This window comes from Furipterus horrens, unplaced genomic scaffold (assembly GCF_987537825.1).
Source record: "Furipterus horrens unplaced genomic scaffold, mFurHor1.1.pri manual_scaffold_9, whole genome shotgun sequence".
NCBI classification, from domain to species: Eukaryota; Metazoa; Chordata; class Mammalia; order Chiroptera; family Furipteridae; genus Furipterus; species Furipterus horrens.
Window position 1 is genome coordinate 37,591,688 of NW_028327179.1, and position 26,862 is coordinate 37,618,549.

The window sequence follows — 26,862 nt, forward strand, 5'->3', positions numbered from 1 at the left end:
AATGCACTGCTCTGATATGACAGCTGTCACAATACAATCTAACAAAATTGTTTCAAATGAGGTTAAAGACAACTAACACTACTATAACCATCTCATGGGGAAAAAACAAACAAACTTTTTGGCCAACACAATATATAGTCAAGGGTCATTTAATTTCATGGTGAAACCAGTCAGATGGGTTCGTGTTTTTCTTTAGCCATGCTCTGCTACATGGTGGAGGCTTGCAGAAGTTGGATAATTTAAATTAGCCAGGGTTGTGGTTTTACCAAGTAAGCCTTATAGAGACAGAGGGCAAGGGGGTTGCAGATATTTGCTAGATGGGTTGTAAAGGAGGAGAGCCCACCATCAAGGAAGTGAAGAACTGTTAAAATGTGGTAAAATCAATGGATTTGGGAGGAATGTGTTTAACTATCTGATACATTTGACCCAACTCCTCTGTCCCTACTTCCTGCCCTATTTAAGATGGTGGCTAAGAAAACTGCTTGCATTATAATTCAGCTCTGTCCCTTACAAGATCTCTATTCTGTTTCACTTTAATTTTTAATTTTGTTTAACTCTGTCCAAAACACATTGCCTTAATTATGATAGTTTTGTAATAAAAGTCTTGCTATCCAGTAAGGCAAATCTCCAAATAATTTTTAAAAATAAAGATGAAATAACTTTTCAGGGGAAATATAGCTGAGAAAATTTATCACCAACTAAAGGAAACACAAAAGTGTTCTTCCTGTTAAAAGAAAATGATCCAAGATAGTGGCTCTGATATGTAGGAAAAAATAAAGAGCAATAAAAGGATAAACATAGAGATAAATCTAAGTGAATGTGAACTCTATAAAACAATAATATTATAATGGTCATAAATAGAGAAAAGTAAAGCACTGTGCATGACAACAATAGTATACAAGTCAGGTGAATAAATGATGTTTGAAGGTTTTAAAATCCTTGCATTGTCCTGCAAGGGGAAAAAGTACCAATGATTAGTCAAAGATACATATCATAATCTCTAGAAAGGAATAAATAGTTAAATAGATAGTAAAATAACATATACTTTATAAATTAAGTATATTTTATAATAAAAATATTCCATTGAGCCAAAAGAAGGGGGAGGGGGCAAAAGTTAAGATTAAAAAGGAAAGATAGAACTAATGGAAGAAATAGAAAAAGTAGGATAACACAGTGGTGGAAGGGCATTAACTTTATGTCAATAAGAACAGAGAAGCAACTTAGTATTCCAACAACACAAAGGGGAAGCTGAGATTTCTAACAGTTTGAATGTCTTCAGGAAATCCAGTGTGGCTTAAGTATTGTTTCTGAATGAAGGAATAATTGGACCGATGCACCATGTGGAGTTGTTTCATTGTCATCAGACAGATATAAAAAGAGCCCTTCATTTTGTCTCTAACACAGGAAAGCACACAAATACATGTAGACATGGTTCCTCTCTCTCCACTTGTCCCGACATTCTTACTCTGCCCTCACATGCAGAAAGCACGGGCACTTCTTCGAGGGACATCTCTGTAAATTGACTTAGACAGACAGGCAAGCGTGTCCTATTTCTGGGTGCTTTTTGTTTTACTTTTTAGTTCAGAAGCTTCTTACTTCCTCAAGTATCTGCTTTTTAACTCCCCCATGACTTCTTTTATAGAAACTGTAGATGTCATCTCTTTATAGGCGCTGAATTTTATAATGTTCTCTGGCCACCACCAAGCCTTCCTTCAAACTAAACAATTCCAATTGCTTTATTCTCAGACTATCTTTAGTCTCTAGAGATCTGACCACCTGTTAGACTCATGAAGAGGAGAAATTCTGGTTGATCAAAGAAGAGAATCTTCATGGCTCTGGTAGACTGGATAAGGAGAAAAACATTTTGAGGAAAAATACTTAAGTAAATTCATTTCTATCACATAATTCCAGAACATGCCATAGTTTTTCAATCAACTACCAGCATACTTGTATTCTTGAAGTCAAGTTCTGCCTAGCTCAAGGTTAACAGGCAGAGCAGTAAAGAAGCACATTTATGAGTGAGTGGCAGAGTCGCTGGCTCCTATTCTAGTCTTTCCTCATCAGCCTCTTCTGATCTTTTAACTATAATTCTAGTTATTATTTATTAGTTGCCTCTTATGTGCTTGGAACTTGACACACATTATTTCTAATCCTAATAACACCCCTGTTTTTCAGAGACTCAACCAAGAATAAAATAAACTGCTCAAAGCCAGACAGCTAGTGAATGGCAGAGATGAAATTCATACCAGGGTCTGCCCAACAACACCTGCTCCTATACCATGCTCTGCTGTAAGGTTCTCTGGAAACCTAAGAAAGGCTTGGGGTGACTTTTGTGTTAGTAAGATATAGCAGGAGCAAGGACCAGCAAACAATTCTGCTGCCTGATTAGGAAGGAAAGCCATATTTGTTGAGCACCTACTATGTTTTAGGCACGGTACTAGCTTTTGTTGTTGTTGTTGTTTGTTTTACCTTCTTAATTCATTTATTCCTTACAGTAACCTAATACATATGAGGAAACTGAGACCTTCGGAAGTGAGCTAAGTGTCCCATGGTCACAGAGCTAATTAGTTGTGAAGCTCTGAGTTTGAATCCCACTGGCTTCATAGCCTGGATAACTTATTGCTCAATGTTTTAGACCCTTTCTTTTCAGCTGAGTGCAGAGAACTTAATCAGAAGAGCAAAAGAAAACCATACAGGAGACTGAAGTGGGCTCTAGGTGTAGAGACAATTTAGTAGAAGAAGTCCAGGATCAGAGCAGGGAAGTGAGGAGAGCACTGGAGAGGAGACCCTTGTCCTGCTGCTGCAGCCTCGGGCAGGACTTTAGCTCTCTGGGCATCAGTTTCTTTTTGTAAAAATGCGGATTTTGAATCAGGCTACCTCTCTGGTTTCTTCCTGTAGAAAAAAAAGAAGAAGAAGACGAAGAGAAGAAAATGCGTGTTTTGAATCAGGGGATCTCAAAAGTCCCTTCCAAGCCTCAAGTTCTGCCTCTCTAAGTATTAAGAGGGCACCGACAACGTTCCTCTTCTCCAAGGAGCATAACGTGGTGCTTCGGGGCCCGGGTTAGCGCCGCCATCCCTGCAGATGGTTGGGTATTGTGCGGGCGGGACCAGACCTGGGGATGCAGAAATGGGAGGCGAGTCTAGTGCTCTCTCCAGGTCCTCGGTCCCCCACGGCTGTTGAGCCCGTGGAAGTGTCCCCGCTTAGGTTTAACGAGAAAACCGAGGGTGGAGAGAGTGTGACAGTCACTTTGGGGGCTCCGGGGGCCCTCAGGCGCGGCTCTCCGAGCACCCGGCGGCACCAAGCTAATCGCCGGCTTATCGCCCACAGCTGGCGCGGCCCCGCCGCGGCTGGCGGCTCGCCCGGGTGGGCGGTGGCCGCGCTGGGAGCCCCCGGCGGCGAGGGGGCACGCTGGGCCCCTCACCCGCGCCTGGCCCGCGGAGCAAGCGCGGCGGGCGGCGGGAGCTGCTCCTGCGGGCCGGGGCCCGAGCCCCGGCAGAAGCGGGAGGAGTCGCTGGGCCCCTACGCGTGCGGGGGGCGGGGGCCAAGTCGCCGGAGCAAAGTCCAGGCACCTGGGTGGCAGCGCCCCGCGCGCCCAGCGGCTCGGCCAGAGACGCGCGAGGTCCGAGGTGAGGGAGGCCCCGGCGCGCCGGGAAACCCGGGGTTGGTGGGCGCAAGGCTAGGACAGCGGGACCTCCACCTGGCGCCAGCCGGCCCTGCGACTCGCGCGTCCGGCTTGGACCGCTCGGGCGGGGGCTGCGAGGAGGCTGGTAATCCTCCTCGAGCTGGGGCGGGTGCACTTGGACCTGAAGCTGTGGTTTCTCCCCAGGCTGTGATGGATCTTGAGGCGGGAAGGAACGGAACAGTCCGGCGCCCCGGGAGAGCAGAAGGTCACTTTGAACTGAGCAGCAGCAGGTACGTCACCAGCAGGCACCGCTTTTCCGTTATGCGAGAGTCAGCGGGGCCAAAATTCGGCTTTGGAAAGAAGTTGAGAAAATCTGTTTGATGCCCTTGGCCTTTGTTTTGGAGCTACTTTGGCGGGTCTTGTCTGAGGTTCTGACCTTTCTCAGGGAATGTCACTGAGGCTCCTTTTGCAACAAGCTCGGGAAGAAGAGGCTGTCTTTAAAAGTGCCCGCTTCCCTTTGTGCAGGGTGATTCGATGAATATGTGTGTTGTATAACCTTCCTTGTATTATATAACTCAAAACTTTTGCAAACAACTTTCAAAAACGTCATCTGATTCTTCATGCTTATAGAGCATCAGACATCTGCTGTCGATGGCTGTGCTTTTAGAACAAGGGCAGTGAAGCAAAATCTCACTTCTTGTTCCTCTTCTTCCTTGTTTTACCCCTCCCCCTCTTCCCAGCCCCAGGCGGGTTCCGTATTTCTCGGCTCGAGCGGTGAGGTGGGGAGGGGGGCTTGGGCAGCCTCGTTCTTAGCAATCTGCGCTTCCAAATCAGTTTTTGTTCCAATACAAGGGGAAAGCTCAGCGCTTCCTTTGCTTGCGTGTCTTTCTCCCACGAAGGGTATTTGGTTCCCGTGGGCCCTTGATAAGTGCACTTCGCAGGCCTTAGTAGGAGCAGAAGCAACCAGTCAATGGTGTGTTGTCTTTGTTTCCTCTTCCACTGTGGAAATAGTGAATCATTTTCGCCTTTAGCCTCAAATAGTTTATGAGGCTATTATGGTCTCCGAGTTCACACCAGGCCATCCAGAACTAATTGACCTGTGTCACGGAGTAATCACCCAGAGGGACAAATTTATCAGGTTCTATATAGTGTGTCCTGGAGCTGCAAGGAGCCTGATTAGCCAACTGAAATATGCTTATCTGATGTTTAAACTGAAGCATTATTATAGTCTGTTAACTTCTTACAGTGATACTGCTCTGTTCTTCCTAAGTACCATGTCACTCATTCATAGAAAATTTAGTTTGCCATATAGAACTGGAAAGTGGATGGATGGTAGCATTTCTGCCAGGAAGATGTGGTATTCATCAGCTGGCAATTTAGTCTGGGATTGACTATGAATCTATAAATAGATGGCATTTTCACCAGGAAGGCTATTTATGCATTGCCCTGGCTGAGCACTTGATGAGTGTATGCAGGAGCTACCCCTGCAACGACAAGAATACAGTAACACTCCAGAATCTAAGGTCGTTCTCAGAAGTGGCACTCCAGCCTTGTGTTGGAAACAGTTTAGAAGAGGAATACAGAAAGTTAAGAATACAGTAAGACTGTAGGGTTATGAAATTAAATATAATGAGACTAATTTTTATAAGAAGCAGACCAAAGCTTATACATTCAAAGGAAGTTAAGCTCCCCTCCATTATCTAGGGCAGAATCAAAACTTAGTTATATGCTTATTCCAGTCGTGCTGCTATTGCCTGTGGCACATTCTTTTAAACATATTTAGTGGCAGATGTCTGTCCTTTCATTTTAGCAAATGTTCTAAATAATTTGGGAACAAGTTTTATTAATTTTATCACCTACTTGGAAATTCAAGATGAATAAATGCATTTTAGGAAAAAAACCCACAAAAAACAAAAACAAAAGAACCTCTGTCCTCATGGAAGTTACATTATTGTATGGTGGACAGACATTAATAATACACATGCTAAATACGTAAACTATAGCAAATGTTAGAAGATACTGAGTGCTATGGAAAAACATTAATCAAGGCTAAGAAAATCGGGAGTTCAAGGAGGAAGTAGTTTGCAATTTTAAGTAAGGTGGTTAAGGTAGATATTATTTAGAAGACAGTGTTTGAGCACAGCTCTGAAAGAAATGAGAGGAGAGAACAGTGCAGGTGTCTGAGCAGAGAACATTCCTGGCAGAGGTATCTGACAGTGTGAAGACCCCACAACAGGAAAATGTTGGTGTGTGCACAGAACAGCAGAGAGACCAGAGCAGCTGGAGCAGTGGAAGCAGAGCTAGAGGTGGGAAATGTGGTCAGAGAGGTAATAAGGAAACCTTGTGTATGGCCCTAGAGGCCAATGTAGGATTTTGGATTTTACACGTGAGAAAAACAGGAGCCACTGTGGGCATTTGAGCAGAGAAGCAGCTTGATATGACTTGAGTTTTTAATTAATTACTCTGGCTGCTCTGTTGAGGATAAACTAAAGTGGGCATAAGTGGAAGTAGAGAGACGAGGCAAGCATTCTCCTGGGCTAATGGAATAGCAATACAAGTGGTTTGCAGTGGTTGAGTTCTAGATGTATTTTGAATGTAGAGCAAACAAGATTTCCTGACACCACTCCCCACAACCCTTCAGAAGAGTAGCCTTTACTATTTTTAGATTATTCATTTTTTTAGTCAAAGGAGAATTTACAGCAGTACCCTTTATCCACAGGGAACACGTTCCATGACCCTCCAGTAGATGCCTGAAGCCTCAGATAGTGCTAAACCCTGTATATATATATAATGTTTTTTCCTACACATACATACCTATGATAAAGTTTAATTTATAAATTAGGTACAGGAAAAGGTTAACAACAGTAGCACACTGGAGCTATCGTTAAGTAAAATAAGTGTTATTTGAGCACAAGCACTGTGATATCACGACAGTTGGTTTGATAACTGAGACGGCTACTACGTGACTGACAGGTGGGTAACATAGGCAGCATAAATACACAGGGATGATTCATATCCTGGGCAGGATGCAGCAGGACAGACAGTGAGATTCCAGCACAATGCTCAGAATGGCATACAATGTAAAACTTATTAATTCTGGAATTTTCCATTTAACATTTTAGTGCACAGTTGATGTTAGTAACTGAAACTGTGAAAAGCAAGACTGTGGATAGGGAAGGGCGACTCCTGTACTTGATTTGGCAGTGATGGCTAGCATTCATCTTCCCTCCGTGTGTGAGGTCTGGAAGGCAGGTGACCATTTCTCCTTTACCCAGATATTCCTGTAGTACCTTGGACAGTTACCTTAGTTACTAGGTGATTGCCTTGAAATATTTGTTAAACTGGATAATTTTGACAATTTGTGGACATCACTGTTTTATATTTGAAATAATGTAATAATTGAATATGGTAACTACTTAAATTGATGTTCACATGGCTGTGAAGCATTTTGTAACAGTTTTAAATTCAAACAATTATATTTTTTTCAGCAACCAAGACAGGAGAAAAATGAAGAAAGCAAATTTAATTGGACCATTAACATTGGTAAGCTCTAAAATAAAATGTGATAATTCTCTCCTTCATTCAAATTTGGTGTCTTAAGTAGATAGTTAATGAGCCAGCACTTTCTGATGGTCTGCAGGCAGTGATAGATTTTCCCTGCTGCACCTCTGCTGTCTTGGTTTGGCTCACTGTGGTCATGGCTCACATTCCCAAGATGAATGATGAAAGACATAGGGATAGGCTGGCTATGAAAAAGAGCAGAGCTAACTGGTTCACGGGGAAATAGGACTTCTGTTTGTAACACCAGACACACTAACCGATTTCAGAAAAAAAAATATATATCTCTGCATTTGTTTCACAAAACTGCACAAATTTAGCTTGAAATCAGCTTGCATATGGAGTGATTGTTAACTATATAAATTTAAAAATAATTAAGAAATCTATGCTCACATTTGGCATTTGAGAAAATTGATTAAATATAGAGGAATTAGAGATTTAGATTAAGTGCAACACAAGTCTCAGTGGTTTTCTGCTGGCACAAGGCAAGCCAACATATTTTTGGAAGAAGTCTAATATATTTTTCCTTTGTAGTATGTCTCAGAGAAGTGGTCCAAGAAAATGTTTGCCCACTTTTGATAAATATGTGTTTCAAACTATGACAGCCATTATTTGATAACAAATTAGTTGGTATTAAGTGGCATGTTGGCTGAAATCTCCACCTTAGTAAGTAAGTGGGTGAAAAGACACTAAAACATCCTAGGTCTGGAGCATCACTGCAGATTTCTCTCACCACAAAGCCCCTATTCATTCTCTTCTCCCTTATTCTCATGGTGTTTGGATAAGAGTGGGTTTTTTTGTTTTTTGTTTTCAATTTAGTGCTTTAGAGAATAAATTGTAAAACTACACCTGGTTTTAATGCATGTTTGCCTTCTACAGAAAATAAAATGCCCCAAACAAAGTAGAAACATGGAAAGTTACATCTGAACTTAAAACTTAAAATGTGAATTAAGTTTAAATAAAATATTTTTCAGGGAATAGATTTTTTTTTTTTTTGTCCTGAAAGAGGTTCAGGACAGAATGGTACTCTTTTTCTTTTCTTTTCTTTTTCTTCTTTTTTTTTTTCTCTCTCTCTCTCTTTTTTATTTTTCAATGACACCTAACATACAATATTATTATTCATTTCAGATGTACACTTTAGTGATTAGACATTTACAAAACTGTGCTATAAAGGAATTTGGAATACATTGTTTTGTTGAAAAATCACTGGAAAAGATGTAGATTTACTTAGGATGTTGCTACGAATTTTATGTAATTTCAAATTAAAGCTTAAAGACAAAAATTTTTATTTAGTGATTTGAAAAGCATTTAAAACATTCTTCAATTTCATAAATGTTGAATAAAGAGAACATTACAGGATGACCTGATCCTGTGTTTGTAATTGTAGCCAACAGACCCAAGTGTTCTCTCTCCCTTCCCCAGCAGCCACTGAGTTGTGCCTTGGGGACACAGGTCCCTTTTGTAGCAATTTTAGGCACTTTTCTCCATTTGCTCTTGACTTTACCTTCTCCCCTTGTTTCGTTCCAAGCTCCACCTGGCTTCTGACCCTTCGCTGGCACTCTTGCTTGCCCTGTGTGTTTGATGGTGGCATTTGTTTGCCTTCTCGCACTGAACTTCTGGAACTTTCTAAGAACAGCTTGCACACGCCTCCCCTCCCCACTGTGTGTCTGGCCTCAGCCTGCCTGTCATATCGACCCTGTCTGACTCAGTGTTACCTCTCTCATGGACTCTGTTCTGCGACGTCTGACTCATCGTCCATTCTCCTGATGACTGTTGCTTGTCCCCAAAAGAGGGGTGGGTGGGGTGAGGAAAATGGATAGAGGAAAAAGATTTAAAAAGGGGGAGAGATGCAAGGGACAGAAGGGAAGGTACAGAAATGGAAAAACAATAGTCTGGAAGGCAGAAGAAGAAAGAAGAACAAAGAGAGAGCCATAGAATAGTTGATCAAAAATGGGGAGAAAACATGAGAAACTGGAGAGGACTACAAAGACAGTGAGGAAAAAGTCTTTGGAATATCATGGCACCGATCAGCTGCTTAGTTCTTGGGTGTTGTGCACTGAACTGGGACAACGGGTATCACCTGTCTACATGAGAGTACTAAATACATCATACATGGATAGCAAGCACTAAGACTGAGATCCTTGGCGTGGCTCACGGCTTTTCTCCCTCTCTCTAATGTGGTCTCCCACACTTTGCACTGAGCAATTCAGGAATTCCACCCCATGCAGCTACCTGAGCCCTTCATGCAGCTTCTAGTCACCTTGCTGTTCTCAATCTAAACATTCCCTATTTCCTCTGCATTCCCTAATTCTTCTTCTATTAACCCTCCTTATCCTTCAGGATCCTGTAATGAGCATCATCTCCATGAGCAAGACTTTCCATAATGTTTGTTGTGCTTCACTAACTTAAACCTCTTAAAGGAATATTATCCTCAAAACTCAGAAGGTCTATTTCTCCCTATTTGTAATTCTCCCTCTGAAATATTCTGAATGACATTTTAAAAGATGTGTGTGTGTGTGTGTGTGTGTGTGTGTGTGTGTGTACTCCTAGCTGTTCTTAATTCACTACCTCAGGAGCCCTGGAAGTAGAACTAAACCTTTATTCCTTTTGATTATATTGCAGACATTCAACCAAATAAGATACCAATTAAACATAGTCAAATTGATTTATTCACAGAATACAAAATAAATAGAATCATAAAATTAATCTGTCACTGATTTGGCTTGAAATTCTCCTTCTTCCCCATTACATTTATTTACAACTATTACAAATGTACTGACTTTAAATAAAAATCCAAAGAATGTATAATTGTGGAAAAGAGAAATTCTATTCCATGATGTAAGATATGTGTTATTTTCTTTCTTTCTTTCTTTCTTTCTTTTTTTTTAGTTTCGATACAGTGATTGGCAGGATAAATTATTTATGTCCCTGGGCACAATCATGGCCATAGCTCATGGATCAGGTCTCCCCCTCATGATGATAGTATTTGGACAAATGACAGACAGATTTGTTAATACTGTAGGAAACTTCTCCTTTCCAGGTAAGCATTTCTCTACTTTTTTTTTCTCTACTTTCTTTTTTTAATGCATAATACTCCTTTAACTAGGTGAAGGGTTAGAAATTGATTTTGCTATTTATTGTGTACTTGTTTAATGATTTAGACATCTGGGTGACTTCAGAAGTTGTAAAATCTAAGAAAATTCTTCAAACACTCATTTAAATTTTAAGAAATAGGTGTATGCTGTTTGAAAGGATAAGGAAATACACAGAAAGCTTTGTCTAAAAACAAGCAGGGAAGTCACTTTATTTGAGGACAGTGGCGCTGTAACAGAGCATATCTGCACAGCACCCGTCCCGTCAGTGATTACTGCTGAATCTCAGAATGCAGCAGATAGCATGGCAGGTCTTCTCAGCTGTGCTCAGTTATAGAGCTGTTTCTGCTTTTCTTTGTTCTCATCCCCTGTCCTTTGGTTAAAATTATAGCTATTGTCTGTGTCTAATTTTTGGAACTTGATATAACACTTCACAATAAAGAGGCAATTTGAGAATGATGTGCTTTGAAACGCACCCAAAGGACTGTAATTACTGAAAAGCCAGAGGAGTCCCATAACGCAGTGTCATCTAAAGAGGAGCTGTGGCAACAGCACTGGATTGAGGTTCCAATGGACATAATTATTTTCATATTAGCCCAACTCTACACAGAAAGAAAGAGTTCCATGCTCTGTACCATGCCTGAGGCTTAATTCCTCCCAAGAGACCTGGTGGGCACTAGACTGGAGAAGACTGAATGGAGCTTTATTGGTACACAGATGGTGGAAAGAAGGAACAATACCAATAAAGGAAAGATAGCTTTCATAGCAAAGATACCTGAGAAAAAGTGGACCCTATCATTTAGATAATACTCAATAAGCATTTTTAAGTGTTCACTGATTGAGTGCTACATATTTGGTGAGCACTGTAGTACTTAAGTATAATTACTTAAGAGAATTTGATTGTTTGACATATAATAGGATCTATTTACATCAATGCTGATAAACATTAATGCCTTTTAGAAAGCAAAAGCATCCTTTGAATTAAAAAAAGCTCCAATACTAGTTTGCTTATTCTCAAGTACTGTTGTCTCTGAGAACCTCTTTATAATAAAAATAACAACAATAATAGTAATATTTTACTGTATTTCATATCTGCTAGGTTCTATTTCACTTCACTCTCATAAGAACATTCCTGCACAATAGGTAATATTATCCTCTGTGAAACATGAGGAAACCGAGGCTTAGAGAGGATAAATAACTTGTCCAAAGTTACATGGCTGGTGAGCATTAGGACAGAATTCAAATACAGGTCTTTCTGCCATTCAAACCGTGCTCATCATGAACATATAAATACATTATATTGCTGATATAAATAATTTTTCTTTCTATTTAAAAACAAATGTGTTTGGGAAAGTTAAATGGATTACTTATGTTTAACCAATGACCAAAATTTTAATATAAATACCATAAAGGTAAAATTGGAGTAACATAGGATAGTTTTAAATGTCTTCAAGCAAATGAGGGGTAAGAGTTTTCTATTTGTTTTCTTTTAACTTTTTAGAAACTCTATAGATCTATTATGCATTGATTATATATATGTATAAAGCAAGATGATGCCCATATTCAGACACATCAGTCAAAAAAATGATGTCAATTAAGGGTTTAAAAAATCAGATTAACAGATGAGCGGATAAACAAAATGTGGTATATCATACAATGGAATAATATTCGGCCTTAAAAATGAAGGAAATCTGGACACACGCTGCAACGTGAACAAAGCTTAAGGACATTATGCTAAGTGAAGTAAGCCAGTAACAGAAAGACAAACTCTGTATGATGTCACTTATATGAGGTATATAGAGTGGTCAAATTCATAGAAACAGAAAATAGAACAGTGGTTGCCAGGCACTGGTGTGGGGTGGGGAGGAAATGAGGAGTTGTTGTTTAATGCATAGAGTTTCAGTTTTCAAACATGAAAAAGCTGGAGATTGGTTGTAAACGATGTGAATATAGTTAACACTACTGAACTGCACACTTAAAGATGGGTAAGATGGTAAATTTTATGTTACGTGTATTTTATCACAATTAAACTTTTTAAAAAATCACTTATCACAGATAAGTCAGCATTTGTACTGATTTTATTAGTCTTGTTTTTAAAATACCAGAATAATTCCATAACTTTTTTATTTGGAGCAGTTTGTTTGTTTTTTACTTGTTTCTAATTACACAACTGAATTGCTTAGAAGCTGGACATGGCAGACAGATGCCATGTGCTGTCCCCAGGGCCAAATTCAAGGTCTCTCCAGGTAATGTCACAAGCAAGTGTGCTAAACTCACCAGAGTTGCCAACTTATTTTCTGTAGCCTCCAAATGATATGACCCTTGGTCTTCTATAGCCACGTTTGTTACTAGGCCTATTGGCTGTCTTGGAGGATTTGGAAGGGGAAGTTCTTCCAATGTTAATGATTTTTTCTGCAGTTTGCAAAAGTAATATTCTTATACCTCTTTGGAGAAAAGGAAATCTTTAAATTTTATACTCACTCTAAATCCAAAGAGGTCATTGATACGTTTACAGTTGCAGAGTGTAGCAGCCATCATGGAAGCTGAGAGAAGATAGAGTAGTGAGCTGAGCTCCCTAGCTCATCTCACAGAGATCATGTTTATTTAGAGTCCATTCTTTAGAATGGTTGGATTCTTGGACAGCTAAATGAGAAGGGAATGTTAAAAGAAAAAAAATGGTTTAAATTACAAGAGGGTCTGACAATGATTTATTGTGAGCAGAACCCGTCCTTGTCAACAGAATAAAGCCACTCCGTGACAAGGTCATCCCCTCACAATGACTCAGTTGTGCAGAAACTATGCATAAAACATTCTGCATTCAAAACCTTAAGGACAGAGTCATAAGAAACAGTTTTTCTGCAGAGTATCAAGAACTTGATATATTTTATGCCAAGTTTATGTGACTGTAATAATCTAGGATATTCTGTGTGGAAATTGATGTACACTGACTGTCCTTGCATTGCCTTCAGATTGAGAGGAAAAGGCATTTTTGAGCCCTCTGTTACTTTATTTAACTGCCCACACTGCCTAAGCTACCTGAACATACACCACCTCTTTGTTTTGTGCTGAGTATTTCTATATGGCAAAAGAAATTTTAGGCAGAATTGAGGAAGACAGTCATTGGTTTACTCCGAGATTCTAAAGTGACAGTCATGATGCCCTATCTAATGTCTTCTTAGGTAATCCTTAAAGTATACAGTTATTATTTAGGCCCTTCACCCTCCAGTTGTATGACCTTGGGAAAATACAGGTGACGGGTGAAGGGCCTAAATAATAACCTCTATAATTCTTACCATTCTCACCTTTGAAAAGTAGTCATGGATTTACTGATAGAATTAAATGAGATGTTTTATATAAAGTATTAAAGGAGATGATTTAAGTAAAGTGTCTGGAACATAGTAAATGATTGATAAATATTGGGGAAGACTAGCTGTGAGAACTTGGAAATGAAACAACTACTCTAAAATTCTGTTTAGTAATCTATATGCAGGATGAATTCTCTGGGAGCTCTCTAAAGTGAATAAGCAGCTTCAAGAGTTCCCCACTGCTTTGTTGTGGGAGGCATTCAGGCAGGTGGGAGTGAGAGTTCTCCATCAAGGCATATTGGAATGAACTGAGGTATTTTTAGAAATATGGTCTCTAGACTCAGTCAAAGGTTCTGAGTTATGGTGTTGGGTGGAGCCTGGGAATCTGTATTTTTTCAAGTTCCCCACGTGATTCTAACAGGCAGATAGCCTTAAGGACCCACAGATCAGATAACTGTTTGAAGATTGTTAGCAAAGGGGGAAAATTGGGACAACTGTGATAGGATAATCAATAAAATATACTTTAAAAAAAGACTGAAAAGTAATAAGTAGCATATGAGAAAACCAGTACTACGCCTTTTCCAAATCTAGAATCCATGAGATTTCTAGGTCTAAAACACCAGCTCGAGAACCCCATGTTTTCAGATCTGGAATTCCAGGTCTAGAGTGATCCCATGACGCTTCTAGGAACATAGCAACACATTTGTCTCACCTTTGTCCCCAGGCAACAGAAACTCTTGGTTTCCTGGGGTTTCTGGAGCTCCTAGGGTTACTAACCCAGAACTAGATTGCCATTCTTGGCCTGGACTCTTGGAAAGGGGCAGGTCAAATTTGGAATGCCCATAAATGCTTATTTCCTAGAAGGGAAGATCAATATGAAATATAATATCATCATTGAGATAATTTAAAAGTCTGGGGTGCGTATTGGAGGAGAGTGAAATTCATTCAATTAAGATTTCACCCAACTTCTTTTTTTTCTTTTTAAAAATTTATTGTTGTTCTATTACAGTTGTCCCATTTTTCCCCATTGCTCTCTCCTGCCCCGCACACTCCATCCCCTCTTGTACAGTCAATCCCCACCCTGTAGTCCATGTCTGGGAATCATTTATAATAGTTCCTTGACTAAACCCTTCCCCTTCTTTCCGCCCTCCTCCTCCTCCCCCCTCCCCTCTAGTCACTGTTAGTCTGTTCCTTGTTTCCTAAGTTCAAGGAAAAAACTAGCCCTGTACACATATATCTCGAGGTTTCCCAAGGTTTTGAATAATGATTTCTACAAATACCACAGCTTAGGATAGTTTGTCTGCCTCTAATTCCAAACACAGTTCCAATCTGGCATATCAGAGTTGCATATTTAAGAACTCAGGAAGGAAATGAACACACAGAACTGAACTGATAAGGACAGAAGTAAAATAGCATATGGTTCCTCAAGGATCTGATAGCTGATAAAAAGCTAGGTTAATAAGCACTTTACTGTGAGCATCAGTAGAAATTACAATCCTGAGGGAAAAATTATGCCTGGCAATTAATTGATCCTAATAGCAGTTTAAGTTTTAAATCAATTTCAACCTTATCTCCCTTTGAAAGAAGATAAGGCTGTTACACAGCACCCAGAAAACATGACCTCTGGGTTATTTACACATGATAAAGGAACAAAGATAAACTAGTTTCTCTCCTAGCATCATGGTAAATGGGAAGTACCTACCTTCATATGTTTTCTCACCAATACCGTGGTGGTACTTTATCCTATTATTTTGTGAATGTAGTAGATATGGGCTGTTTCCTTTTTATTTTTTCACTTTATGTTTTAAAAAAAGTGAAAATAACTGATTACCACATAAATCAATCAGTATAGTATTAAGTGTTGGGAGCTGTACGGTACAGTGTTAGGACTCTAGGGCTTTTGCTAGCTGTGTGACTTTGGAAGTTCCTTTATCTCTCTGTGCCTTGATGTCCTTGTCTGTAAAAATGGGGATTTCTAAAACAGTGCTACCTCATAGGGTTGTTGGGAAAATTAAATGAATTAATACATGCAAAGTGTTCAGCACAGAGCCTGGCATATAATAAATACTCAATAAATGCTAGCTATAATAGAAACCAGGAAAGGCACACTGACATTTTTATCAGATTAGCTCAAATTTGTAGATAATGTATTTCCTTCCAATTAATACTGCTTTAAAAGTACTGAATACAGTTTTACTGGTAAACAAGACATGGAATTCAGGATAATGACTAATTACCAGTGATTCACTGACTTGTCTCTGAGCAACTCAGTTATCTTCCTTGACTTTAATTTTATTCCTTTATAATGAATGTAAAATTACCTTTCTATCACTTAGGTCTTAAGCATGCAAGGGAAAACACACATATATTAAAATAAAATGTACAGAAGCAAGTATCTGTCAAGTGCTCTGAGCTACTATTTGGATCATTTTCCCCCCCTATTCTGCCTTCTGTTGCTCCTCTCTATGCCTTAGGAAGCTGCTTGGCTGAAGGCCCCAGACTGATAGGATGGGGGAGGAACCAGGGAGGGCTTATCTCCCCCCATCTGGACCCTAGGTGTCCTGCATCTAAACCCATTGGGTCCTTGAATAAAGAGAAAAGAGTGCACTTGAAAGTGAAAAGAAAAAAGATTTTTTAAAGTTAGCAATGTCTATTAATACTTCCAACTTTCAAAAATGTCTTATTTTTGTTTTGTTTTGTTTTTATTTAGTGAATTTTTCATTGTCAATGTTAAATCCGGGAAGAATTCTGGAAGAAGAAATGACTAGGTAATTAGCTAATATATATGTGTACTCTTTATTTTTTGTTATACTCTTTAACCTATTGTTATCATTTACACCACCTCCAACCCCACCATTTGGAGTAAGTTCCATGCATCATGGCCCTTTACTAATAAATACTTCAGTGTGGTTCTTAAGAATAGGATATTCTCTTCATAACCACAGTACAGCTATCAACTTCAGTAAATTTAATATTGTATAGTACTTCTATCTAATCTACCACTTTTATTCCAATGTTGTCAGCTGATCCAGTAAAGTCATTCATGGCATTTCTCCCCTATTTTAGTCTTCTTTATGGAAACCTCAAAAGCCTGTAACATAATGTTTGTATGTTTACATATCAATTAATGTTGCTGGTATAACTGAGTGCTATTTCTATGTTACAGCAGGCCTGGAAGGCTTCTATCTGGAAGAAGTGTGTAAAAATTATGTTAAGAATGTATTTGAAAGTACTGAAACTGAATTTATTTTTTTTAAAGATACTAACTTTCCTCTAATTTAGTTAAGAAAGAGCTCACTCTAAATAAGGTTGAATTCATGAAATTTTACCATACTATTTAAATTTTTTTCAAATTCTACTAAGTAGGAAGAGGTTTTTTTTGTTGTTTTTGTATAAACAATATAAGAAAACTAAGAAACATTTAACATGCTTAATCTGTTTATTCCTATATTTGTAATATGTTGAATAATAGTAAACTTTTTCAGTACAAGATACACAAGTCTAGAATATTAATTATGAAAGAAGAATCAAATTGTATGTACAAATTGTCAATATCAGTCTTAAAATGATTCATTAACACCACTACTTTTTCCTGTTAGCTAGAGAAATGTATGTTTTCTTTGGCCGATAATTCAAGTAAATCGATTTGCCATCATCTTCTCATAATTTAAGAAAAGAGAAAAAAAATTAATGTATATTTGTTATAATGTTTTACACAGTCTTTACAATCAGTTCAGTAAACTTACTTATTCCCAGTTCTGAAGATTACTCCTGAAAGAGATGAATAAAGGACAGTATATAAAAGAAATGTTCTAATTCTTTTCCAGATATGCATATTATTACTCAGGATTAGGTGCCGGAGTTCTCGTTGCTGCCTATATACAAGTTTCATTTTGGACTTTGGCAGCTGGCCGACAGATTAGGAAAATTAGGAAAGAGTTTTTTCATGCTGTTCTCCGGCAAGAAATAGGCTGGTTTGACATCAACGACACCAGTGAACTCAACACACGGCTAACAGAGTGAGTGTATTGTTAATGTTATGCTTGTGTAAAGACATTAACCACTGTGTGAAGAGTTGTCACAGGAAGATTTCCAATGAAAAAGTTCCTGGGTTAAGCATTTGATATGTATTGAGAACAGATGATCTGACAGCCATTTCTAGCACTTATGGCCTTTGCCACCATGTATTTTCTTATGTTAGTTTTTCTCCCCAGTTATATAGTAGGTTTATTTGAGGACTGAGCTCACATCTTACATACTGGTTTATCTCTCATGAGCTTACCACGGGGCCTGAGAGATGTTGTATACTCAATCAAGATGGTTGAATGAATGAATCCATGATTGAATGAATTCATGAAGAGACTTGTCTTAGTAATTGCTGACTCTTCACTCATTCATCAGTTTGAGGGCCTATTATGTGCCAAGCACTAGTCTAGGTATTTGTGATACGTACACCAGTGACCAAGGTGAAATTCTCTGTCGTCTTGTTGCTTATGTTCCAGCAGGGGGAGATAGATGATAAACTGTTTCTTACTGGAGTTCCTGGCAAGGATGTAGTGAGCAAATGAGGTCAAAAAGGAGGGAAGGCCAAGGCATTCAGGACCTGGTTGGCCTCAGTAAGGATTTCATTGTTCAACTCTGAGGGAAATGGGCAGCAATTGCACATTTTTGATCTGAGGAGTAGCTTGTTCAGACTTCCATTTTCAAAGGATCAATTGGGTGCTGTGCTGAGAATAGAGTGGGTTGAGAATAGGGCCAACAGCAGAAGCAAGGAGCACCTCCCTATTACGGCTGTAATGCCCTTCCTAACTTAAGCTATGAACAAATTGACTCGTGGTCAAAATGTTAATGCTTCTTTAATAGGATTAACACATTTAATAGAATCAACTTTAATGGTATTAATTTCTTAGAAGCATGAACTAATCCTCAATTTTTTCCTTTATACAGTATTTATGTGGGGAAAATATCATTCAAGAGGCTAAGACTCAGAAAGAGGCCTGCAGTGTATGAACAAGTCTTACCTGTCTATATGTTTCTTAGATGTCTGCTTCACCGTTCTAACTGAAGACCTCCTGCCTGTAACCACTTAGGTGTGATCTTTTTTAGTGACATCTCCAAAATCAGTGAAGGAATTGGTGACAAGGTTGGAATGTTCTTTCAAGCAGTAGCCACGTTTTTTGCAGGATTCATAGTGGGGTTCATCAGAGGATGGAAGCTCACCCTTGTGATAATGGCCATCAGCCCTATCCTGGGACTCTCTGCAGCTGTTTGGGCAAAGGTATGTGACACAGGCAATTTCGTGTGTGTTAACCCACATGTACAGAATTATTTTTAAGATGCAGGATTCTGGTACTTATAGTTGTGCGGATCGGTGTTAAATGTCAGCTGAAACCACATTTAGAAGCATGTTGTTAATATGGTGCTTTAATGAGGAAATTTATTTTAAATGTGATTCAAAATGTCACAATTATTACCTTAATTAAAGATTTTTTTACACAGCTGTTATTTCTTTGGGTAAATCTTTTGGCATAACAGTTTAAATTAAATATATGGTTATGTCCTTATTTAAGAAAGCACAATTTTAAAATATAACATTCCTCCCAACTATTGTGTGAATATAAACAATTTAAATAAAGTTTGGGTTTATTTTATTTATTTTTAACTGTTACCTTGACAGTTAAGTGGTACTCTGCCAATTTTGCCTTACAGTAAAATATATATAAACTGTTCTACTTCAGCCTGCAAGCCTCTTTCAGAGAAATTTTACTGGCAAGTTTTGCTCACTCCAGGGTTGATGATTTACTTAATAATTAGTATCTCTTCTGTTTTGATCCTTCCTCCTGCAACATCTTGTTTAGCCATCTTATTGAGTAGAATGAATAGATCTGGAAATATTTTTTCACAGTAATTCAAAATTGTGACACAGTGAAGGAAAGGATGGTCAATCCTTTCAAAGCAGTAGGTTTTATTTTTGTTTATTTTGCAGTCAACAGAGAAAAAAGCATAGTATAATAGATGTGGAACTTGAACTGTTCCCAAAACGCTATTTAAAGAATTGTGCAAGGATTTCCTTTTCCTGACTACTCCTGGGAGCACGTGGCGAGGGTGGATCTGGCGTAGCCTGTGTGGGGTGGAAGAAGCTGCTGGAGCTGGTACACTGAGTGTCCTTGGCTTCATGACATCAGTGTTTAGTAAAGGATACGTTGGGGGAGAAAAAGTAACTTTAAGGGTTGACTAGACTGCATTTTAACTTTTCTCCCCAAATAAAAGCACTATCTTTTCTCTTCTGTCCAGATACTCTCGGCTTTCAGTGACAAAGAATTAGCTGCATATGCAAAAGCAGGTGCTGTAGCAGAGGAGGCTCTGGGGGCCATCCGGACAGTGATCGCCTTTGGGGGCCAGAACAAAGAGCTGGAAAGGTCAGGAAGGTTCTTTGTTCCCTGGTTCAAAGAACCCACTTTTACATTTTGATGCCCATTCTTTTGGGGTATGTGTTCACCATTTTCCTTTTCCTAATATTAAAACTCCCCCACAAAATATAGGCACCCTTTACTGATGGCTAGAGTTTAATGTCCCTCTGCAACAGGCTTCTGACCCTTTTGTGTTTCATGGACTCCTTTTGCTGTCTCCCTCCTTAGAATAATGATTTCAAATGCACAAAGCAAAATGCATAGGATTCCAAAGGAAACCAATTATACTGAAGTCCAGTTATCAAAACATTTTTAAGTTGTGATATAGTAAATATGTGTCTCTTTTGTTGACATATTAAATAATAAGAGCTAATTATGGGTCTCAGAGCTGCTGTAGTTCCGGAGTAGGGATGTGGGTAAAAGACATTTCAAGATATTTGTTGCAATTGTAACATGATATGAAAATGATCTGGGATTTCTATTGGCAACAAAGTCACAGTTACTGCTGATACTACAGTGGTTTGTTGCCTGCTATGATAATGAAAGGAAATGCTAAATTTCAGTTAGAGATTAGTGAAAATAAATATGTAATTTTTTTGCCATTCAGGTTCCCAGGTCAAGTACCCCCGCTCTAAAGGAACTTGATACATAAAAAACCTAAATGTCAGAACCAAAGTTACTAATGAAGGGTACGCCCTCTACTTTACTTAAATGTTCCCAAACAGTTTTCTGTAAATAATAACATCCCTTCATATAGCCAAAGTATAATTCTGTGTAAAGTATTTTCTTTTGCTGTTCTGTGGGACTCCTGATACCCACAACTCTGAAGTAGAAATTCTTGGACATTCTCCAGCCTTAAAGCCAAGTTTTTCTAGTTTCCTCTATTTCATTTTCTATTTTTCTATTCCTTAAACCCTCTTCGAAACCACCATGTTCCTGGTGTCTAACCTCTCCCTTTTTCTCTCTTACTGCTGCTTCCTGTACACAATAGCCCACACAGACCACACTAACTCTCAGTTGGACCTCAGGATGTGAGTGTAATCAGTGCCGCTCCATTAGCTGCAGTAAGCAAGCCGCCTAAGCGAAGGTAATTACAGCGTGTCCACCACTGTCACCCGAGCTTTGTGCCACACTGGGGCCAATGTAAATCTGCCTGCGCTGCCTGGAGGTCCCGCCCAGGACTAATCCCTGGCCTGCTCACGCCTCCCCTGGAAGGGGACACAGCTCTGCTAAGTGAGTGCAGTGCCCAACAGCCAGGAAAGGACACTGAAGAGTTGGGTGCTTCAAGTAATTAAAAAGACAGGCACTTTTTGGTGGCAGCATACATTCTTTACAAACTAATAAATTCTCAACATCTCATTTGGTTAAACTAAAAAGAAAAAAAAATGTTCTTTTTTTGTTAGAAGCAGAAACACCCTATTTTACATGATATTTTTCCCAAAGACTCATTGTATATCCATTGTTTTTTTTTTTCTTTCTGAATTTAGGGAGCTAAAAGTAAAATTTACATATTCTCTGTGTCTAGCATGGAAAGGTAGATTTAATTTAAATTGATGTAAAAAAATTGCAATTTAACAGAAGCATTCTAGACATTTGTACTTTTGTATCAAATCCTAGAAGCCAGTAATATGAATTTTAATTACTATTCAAAAATAGGATAATAGAATGAGCAATATTCACAGAGACTAAATTCAAGAACAGCAGTGGTAAGAAGAGTGGGAATAGAAATCGTCAGGTTTTGTCAACTATGTGCCAGCACTGCACTAACTACTTTCATCCTCACAATTCTCATGCAAGGTAGGCATTATAAACTTCATTTTACAGATGACAAAACTAAAATCTAGAAAAACTGAGTAAGAATCCATATCCCACAAGTAGTCACCACTTTATAACTTTGTACCTTGGCTTAACAGTTGAAGGTCAATTGATCAAAAAACAAAACAACAACAAAAGAAAAAGTAAAGGCCTAAGTTTAAGAACATGTAAAATTCCTGTCCCTTACCCAATGGGGCAATAGAGGAAGGATTTTCTTTTTTCTAGAGAAGAGAAATGAGCTATGTTAAGAATCTAACTATTTTAAGAGTCCTGAATAGTATTTAAATTTTGGTGTCATTCTTGGTTGGCTTGGTTTCTCTCCTTCCACCTTAACCTTGACTTGTGATGCTGGCCATGAAGGTGATGATGAAGCTCTTCCATAGCCCAGCTGTGGGAACATTGGTTGGACTGGGTGAGGACCAAAGGAGATGGGACCAGGCCAGTAAAGAGAAAGCACAGATAGGTTCTAGCCCTGTCTATCCCTATCTGGCTGGTCCTGACTTGGTTCACTTTCTAGGAAGCTGGGTCTCCCCCAGTGATTTCTTACTTTGATTGCTTTGTTTTTTAAACCTCCAACTATACAGGAGGTGAATATGGCTCAGATTATGGATTGTTTACTTATTATGACATTTCCCCCCTCATTTTCTGGTAGGTATCAGATACACCTAGAAAATGCCAAAAAGATTGGAATTAAAAAAGCTATTTCAGCAAACATTTCCATGGGCATTGCCTTCCTGTTAATATATGCATCATATGCGCTGGCCTTCTGGTATGGATCCACTCTAGTCATATCAAAAGAATATACTTTGGGAAATGCAATGACGGTAAGTAGATTTCCCAATATTTATGAAGAATCTAAAAACATTGTTTATCAGTATACCTTTACTTTCTTATTCCTCCTTTTTGAAGGATGAGCCATGATTATAGGCTTTTTTCTCTTGGTGAATCTTTGCTCTGTTCTATGGGCAGAGTTGGCTTTCTAGAATACACAAGGTGTAATTATGAGTGGGGGCAAGAAAATAGCATTAGTAAAGCCAATTGAGAAAATATATAATATATAAAATGGAATAAAAATTGAATAAATTTCTGAATGAACAAGTATGTATTGGAATCATCTTCATTCTGCCCTTGATTTTCATTATGTAAGAAAGTAAATATTATTACAATAGGTCATATAGTGAGGGAATGTTAAGTTTACATAATCTAAAACATAAGCTATCTGAAATATGAGATGAAAAGTTATTTTAGTTTCTTTTTTTCAAAATGAAAATAGCTTTATTTTAGGATTATAAAAATAATACATACTGGTTATAAAATGATTAGAATACAGCATTTAAAAAATTAGGAATTACTTATTATTTAATAATCCATATACATTTAATGATAACTTTTGGTATGTATCTTCCAGTTCATTTTCTATATATACACATATTTTTTTCTTTCAAAACTGGGATTGTATTAGGGATATCATTTTGTAACATTTTTTAATAAACTAGAAATATTTTGTGGCCATCTTTCCCTGTTGATGACAATCAGAACAATGTGTAATCATTCAAACAGCAATCTTCTAAAACCTGAACTTCTCTGTCTTTCTAAACAAAAAATACCACACACAATGAGGCCCTTTGCTGATGACTTAGGGCCCTTATGAAAATTAATCATTTCAATTGTTTTCTAGAAAGATATCTTCAGACTGAGGGCTGTCTGGCTGGATGAACTTTCATGATAGCTGTGCCTTTTTTTTCTTCTCATTTTGGTCTCCTCTCTGATTGTTAGCTTAGAAGCTCTCCACTTCTCTTCAGTTTCTTGCCTGCTATTTTATGAAGACGGAGACTGAATCCTAACTTTGCTGTGCACCGTTGGCGATGAGAGTGTCTGCTCTGGCCTTGTCTCCTGTCTCCTGCTTTGCCGCATGAGGGCAATGATGGCTCCCCAGTCGCGCTGGAGAGCGATCTCTCCCCAGGTGCAGGGAGCCCAGCAATACCTGCTGCGTAATGCGTGCCAGTACATTAACTTGATAACATCTATTTTGGCAGAGACATTTTTGCTTTCTTACTGGTCCTTATCTGTATTGCAGACAGTGGAGAGAGAGAGAGAGGGATATCTGAGTTGTGGTTATGTGTAGTGTTATTGCTACTGTCTTCTGAGAAAAGCCAAACTGTACAAAAGTTTCACCATGCCCAGAAATACAGGAGTAATTTCTCTTCATTTATGTTTTCCTCAGTTGAATTATGCTAATAATCTGTATTCCTGATTTCTTTTCCTGGTAAAAAAATATAAAGGAAAAAATGTTAAGTTTTTATGGTACAGTACAGAATAATTATGTAAAGGAATTACTAATCAGTGCCCACAACTGTAATTTAGTGTTTTACAATATGTGGGCTAATTCTTATATTAAAAATCTTATTAAAATATGTATGTAAATGGTACTTTTTAAGGAGAATTCCATGGGGTCCATATATACAATTTTTCATCTTGAACATTCTGTATATTCTATATATAGTTAGAAAAAATTAGTATAATAATACTGATGGAAAATGCTTCCCTCTGGTCGCATTAGTTTCAGAATCAAGGAACTAGGTTTGAAAAATCTTCCTGACTCTGTGTAAGTACAGGAGAAGAGCGATAGATAGTTTGGCAAGCTAGACAAATATTTTCAAGGTTGAAGAAATCCATTTGTGCAATCAAATGCTATAGTAACCTTCTAAATTTTGTTCTTTTGCTAAGAAAATTTAAAAGGTTAAACCTCAACTCAATCCTCTGTATAGTATGTGTTTCAAACAAATCATATTTGAGATAATGGACCCCAGCATGGGGCTGATAACTTTTCCTCACATTCTTTTGCTCAGGTCTTTTTTTCTATTCTGATTGGAGCTTTCAGCGTTGGACAAGCTGCCCCATGTATTGATGCTTTTGCCAATGCAAGAGGAGCTGCATATGTGATCTTTGCTATTATAGATAATGTGAGTTATTGATTATTTTGATGCTGAGAAATTCCTTGAGTCTTGGGTAATTAAATCTGGCTTTAGGTTAGATATGTGAAAATTAAGTATGTGAAATTAACTTTTTCTTAATAATGAATGAAACAAAAAGCCTCATTAATCTTTCTAGAAGTTTATCTTTAAATAATATAATAACACTGACATCATTCTGGAATGGTACATCTGTACCTGTGTTGTTATTAGAGTTCAGAGCAAAGATGTTTGCCTTTATAGTTTTTTCCTTCTCTTTTTCATTTTGTAGCCAAAATGAGAATATTGTGATTTTTATACAGGATGAATGGGTGGAAAAATTATTGGTGGGACCAAAATTGACTGTTTTGCTGCATTGCCCCCCTCAGAAAAATTGATCACTGCATGTTTGATATAATTTAGAATCAACTATGTTGAATAAGTTGTACTAACTGCAGTAGAATAAAGAAAATAGTTTTGATATATTAAAATATGTCATTGTTTATACATAGATAAACTACAAAGAAGATAATTGAAATTTGATAATTTAATCCAAGCAGTTCCTCCTGTTTCATTGATCTAAGTCATGAGAAAATTGCTCCGCTCCCAAATTCATTGAAAGTTTTCATTGTCCCTAAATAACTTGGCTCTAACCAATTGTTCAGTCTTCTCAATTCGGTCCATTATATTTATTATTTAGAAATAAGTTAATTTTCACTAAATGATGAAACACCTGGCTATGTCAATTATAGTATGTTTTTGTTAATGCAGTTGTATAAACATGCATACACCTGACCATTTAGAAAATTTATAAGGATATGCCAAAATCTTAAACTGAAATATTGTATGAAATAAAATGAGTATATCCCTTATGTTCTTTAAGGAAATGCCTGTTTTCTAAGAATGAATATTTCCTTAAACACATACACACACAATCTTTACCTTGGGTTCTATTTCGTGAGGGAGATTGTACCATTCCAGGCCTTATTTTTGGGATTTGCTAAACCCAATTCCTTAAAAAATGCAATTGTTTATTCTGTTATAGAATAGTCATTGAATTTTGTTTTATTTAGAATCCTAAAATTGACAGTTTTTCAGAGAGAGGACACAAACCAGACAACATCAAAGGAAATTTGGAGTTCAATGATGTTCATTTTTCTTATCCAGCTCGAGCTAATGTCAAGGTACTGTAAATAATATTTATAGGAATTCCCAACACAGACTGATTGTTTAATCATCTTAAATAACCTGAAGACTCTAATATTCTGATTTTTATGTGTTTTCTCTTTGGGGATTATATTCCATTATTTGATAGTGTTTTTAATGAAGAAGTTGAAAGTTTTATTATTAAATTGTTCCTTGTTTTCCTGGAAGGCTGTTGCTTTGACATATAAAAATAGCACCAGCAAATGCAGTATATTGCAAATTTAAGATAGTATGTTCATCATCTGGCACTATAACAACTAACAGAAACTTTTCTGCACTGCCAGTTATTTCCAATGGAAAGATCATTAAGTATTTGGGCCCAAATCCAGAGACAGATATAAGCAAGTTATAATACACAGTGTGGCAAAAGTAAGTTTACAGTTATGAGTATGCAAAACAGAGTTTATTCTTGTATTATTATGTATTAATTTTTATATTATTTTTCATACAAACAACTGTAAATCTACATTTGCCTCACACTGTATTATATAAGGCTTATGATAACAATGTTATCTTTGAATTATATAATTTCTATAGCTAAATTTTATCACAGATAATTTCAGGAATTCTGAATATTATAACTATAGCCTAGCCTAAAAATCATAGGGTGTTGGGAAAAGGTGCATATTGTGCTTACCTGCAATTGTTAGAAAGTTAAGGGTTATTTTCTTCCAGTAGCATTGTGAATAGTTTCTTTTTCCATTGGTATTACTAAAAGCTGCTATTTTAAATCTTCTATCCACCACTTATTTAAGACAACTATGCTAGATTAAGTTGTTTCATACTACTTTATTTGGAGGGAGGGGGTGATCCATTTGCAATCCTCAGTAGATTTTGCGTAGTTCCCATATGTTTCTTCACACATTAGTTTGTCTAGTTCTGTAGGGTTATTCAGTGGCATCT

General features: G+C 37.8%; 1 protein-coding gene and 1 long non-coding RNA gene across 2 annotated transcripts in view; one reads left to right on the top strand and one right to left on the bottom strand.

Moving 5' to 3' along the window:
- Window positions 1-1,567: 1,567 nt before the first annotated feature.
- LOC150001617 (uncharacterized) lies at window positions 1,568-4,153 on the bottom strand. Its single transcript, XR_016513053.1, has 3 exons — window positions 3,804-4,153; window positions 2,974-3,112; window positions 1,568-2,892 (listed from the first exon to the last, which is right to left on the bottom strand). It is a non-coding gene; the product is annotated as an uncharacterized LOC150001617 (long non-coding RNA).
- ABCB4 (ATP binding cassette subfamily B member 4) overlaps window positions 3,464-26,862 on the top strand; it is a 76,746-nt gene continuing 53,347 nt past the window's right edge. The window contains exons 1-11 of the mRNA XM_090287271.1: window positions 3,464-3,626; window positions 3,827-3,912; window positions 7,111-7,165; window positions 10,070-10,220; window positions 16,288-16,345; window positions 17,405-17,596; window positions 18,684-18,855; window positions 19,872-19,996; window positions 22,455-22,626; window positions 24,652-24,765; window positions 25,827-25,937. Of these exons, the coding sequence (XP_090143397.1) occupies window positions 3,833-3,912; window positions 7,111-7,165; window positions 10,070-10,220; window positions 16,288-16,345; window positions 17,405-17,596; window positions 18,684-18,855; window positions 19,872-19,996; window positions 22,455-22,626; window positions 24,652-24,765; window positions 25,827-25,937 (1,230 nt within the window). The 5' untranslated portion in view covers window positions 3,464-3,626; window positions 3,827-3,832. The remainder of the gene's footprint in view (window positions 3,627-3,826; window positions 3,913-7,110; window positions 7,166-10,069; window positions 10,221-16,287; window positions 16,346-17,404; window positions 17,597-18,683; window positions 18,856-19,871; window positions 19,997-22,454; window positions 22,627-24,651; window positions 24,766-25,826; window positions 25,938-26,862) is intronic.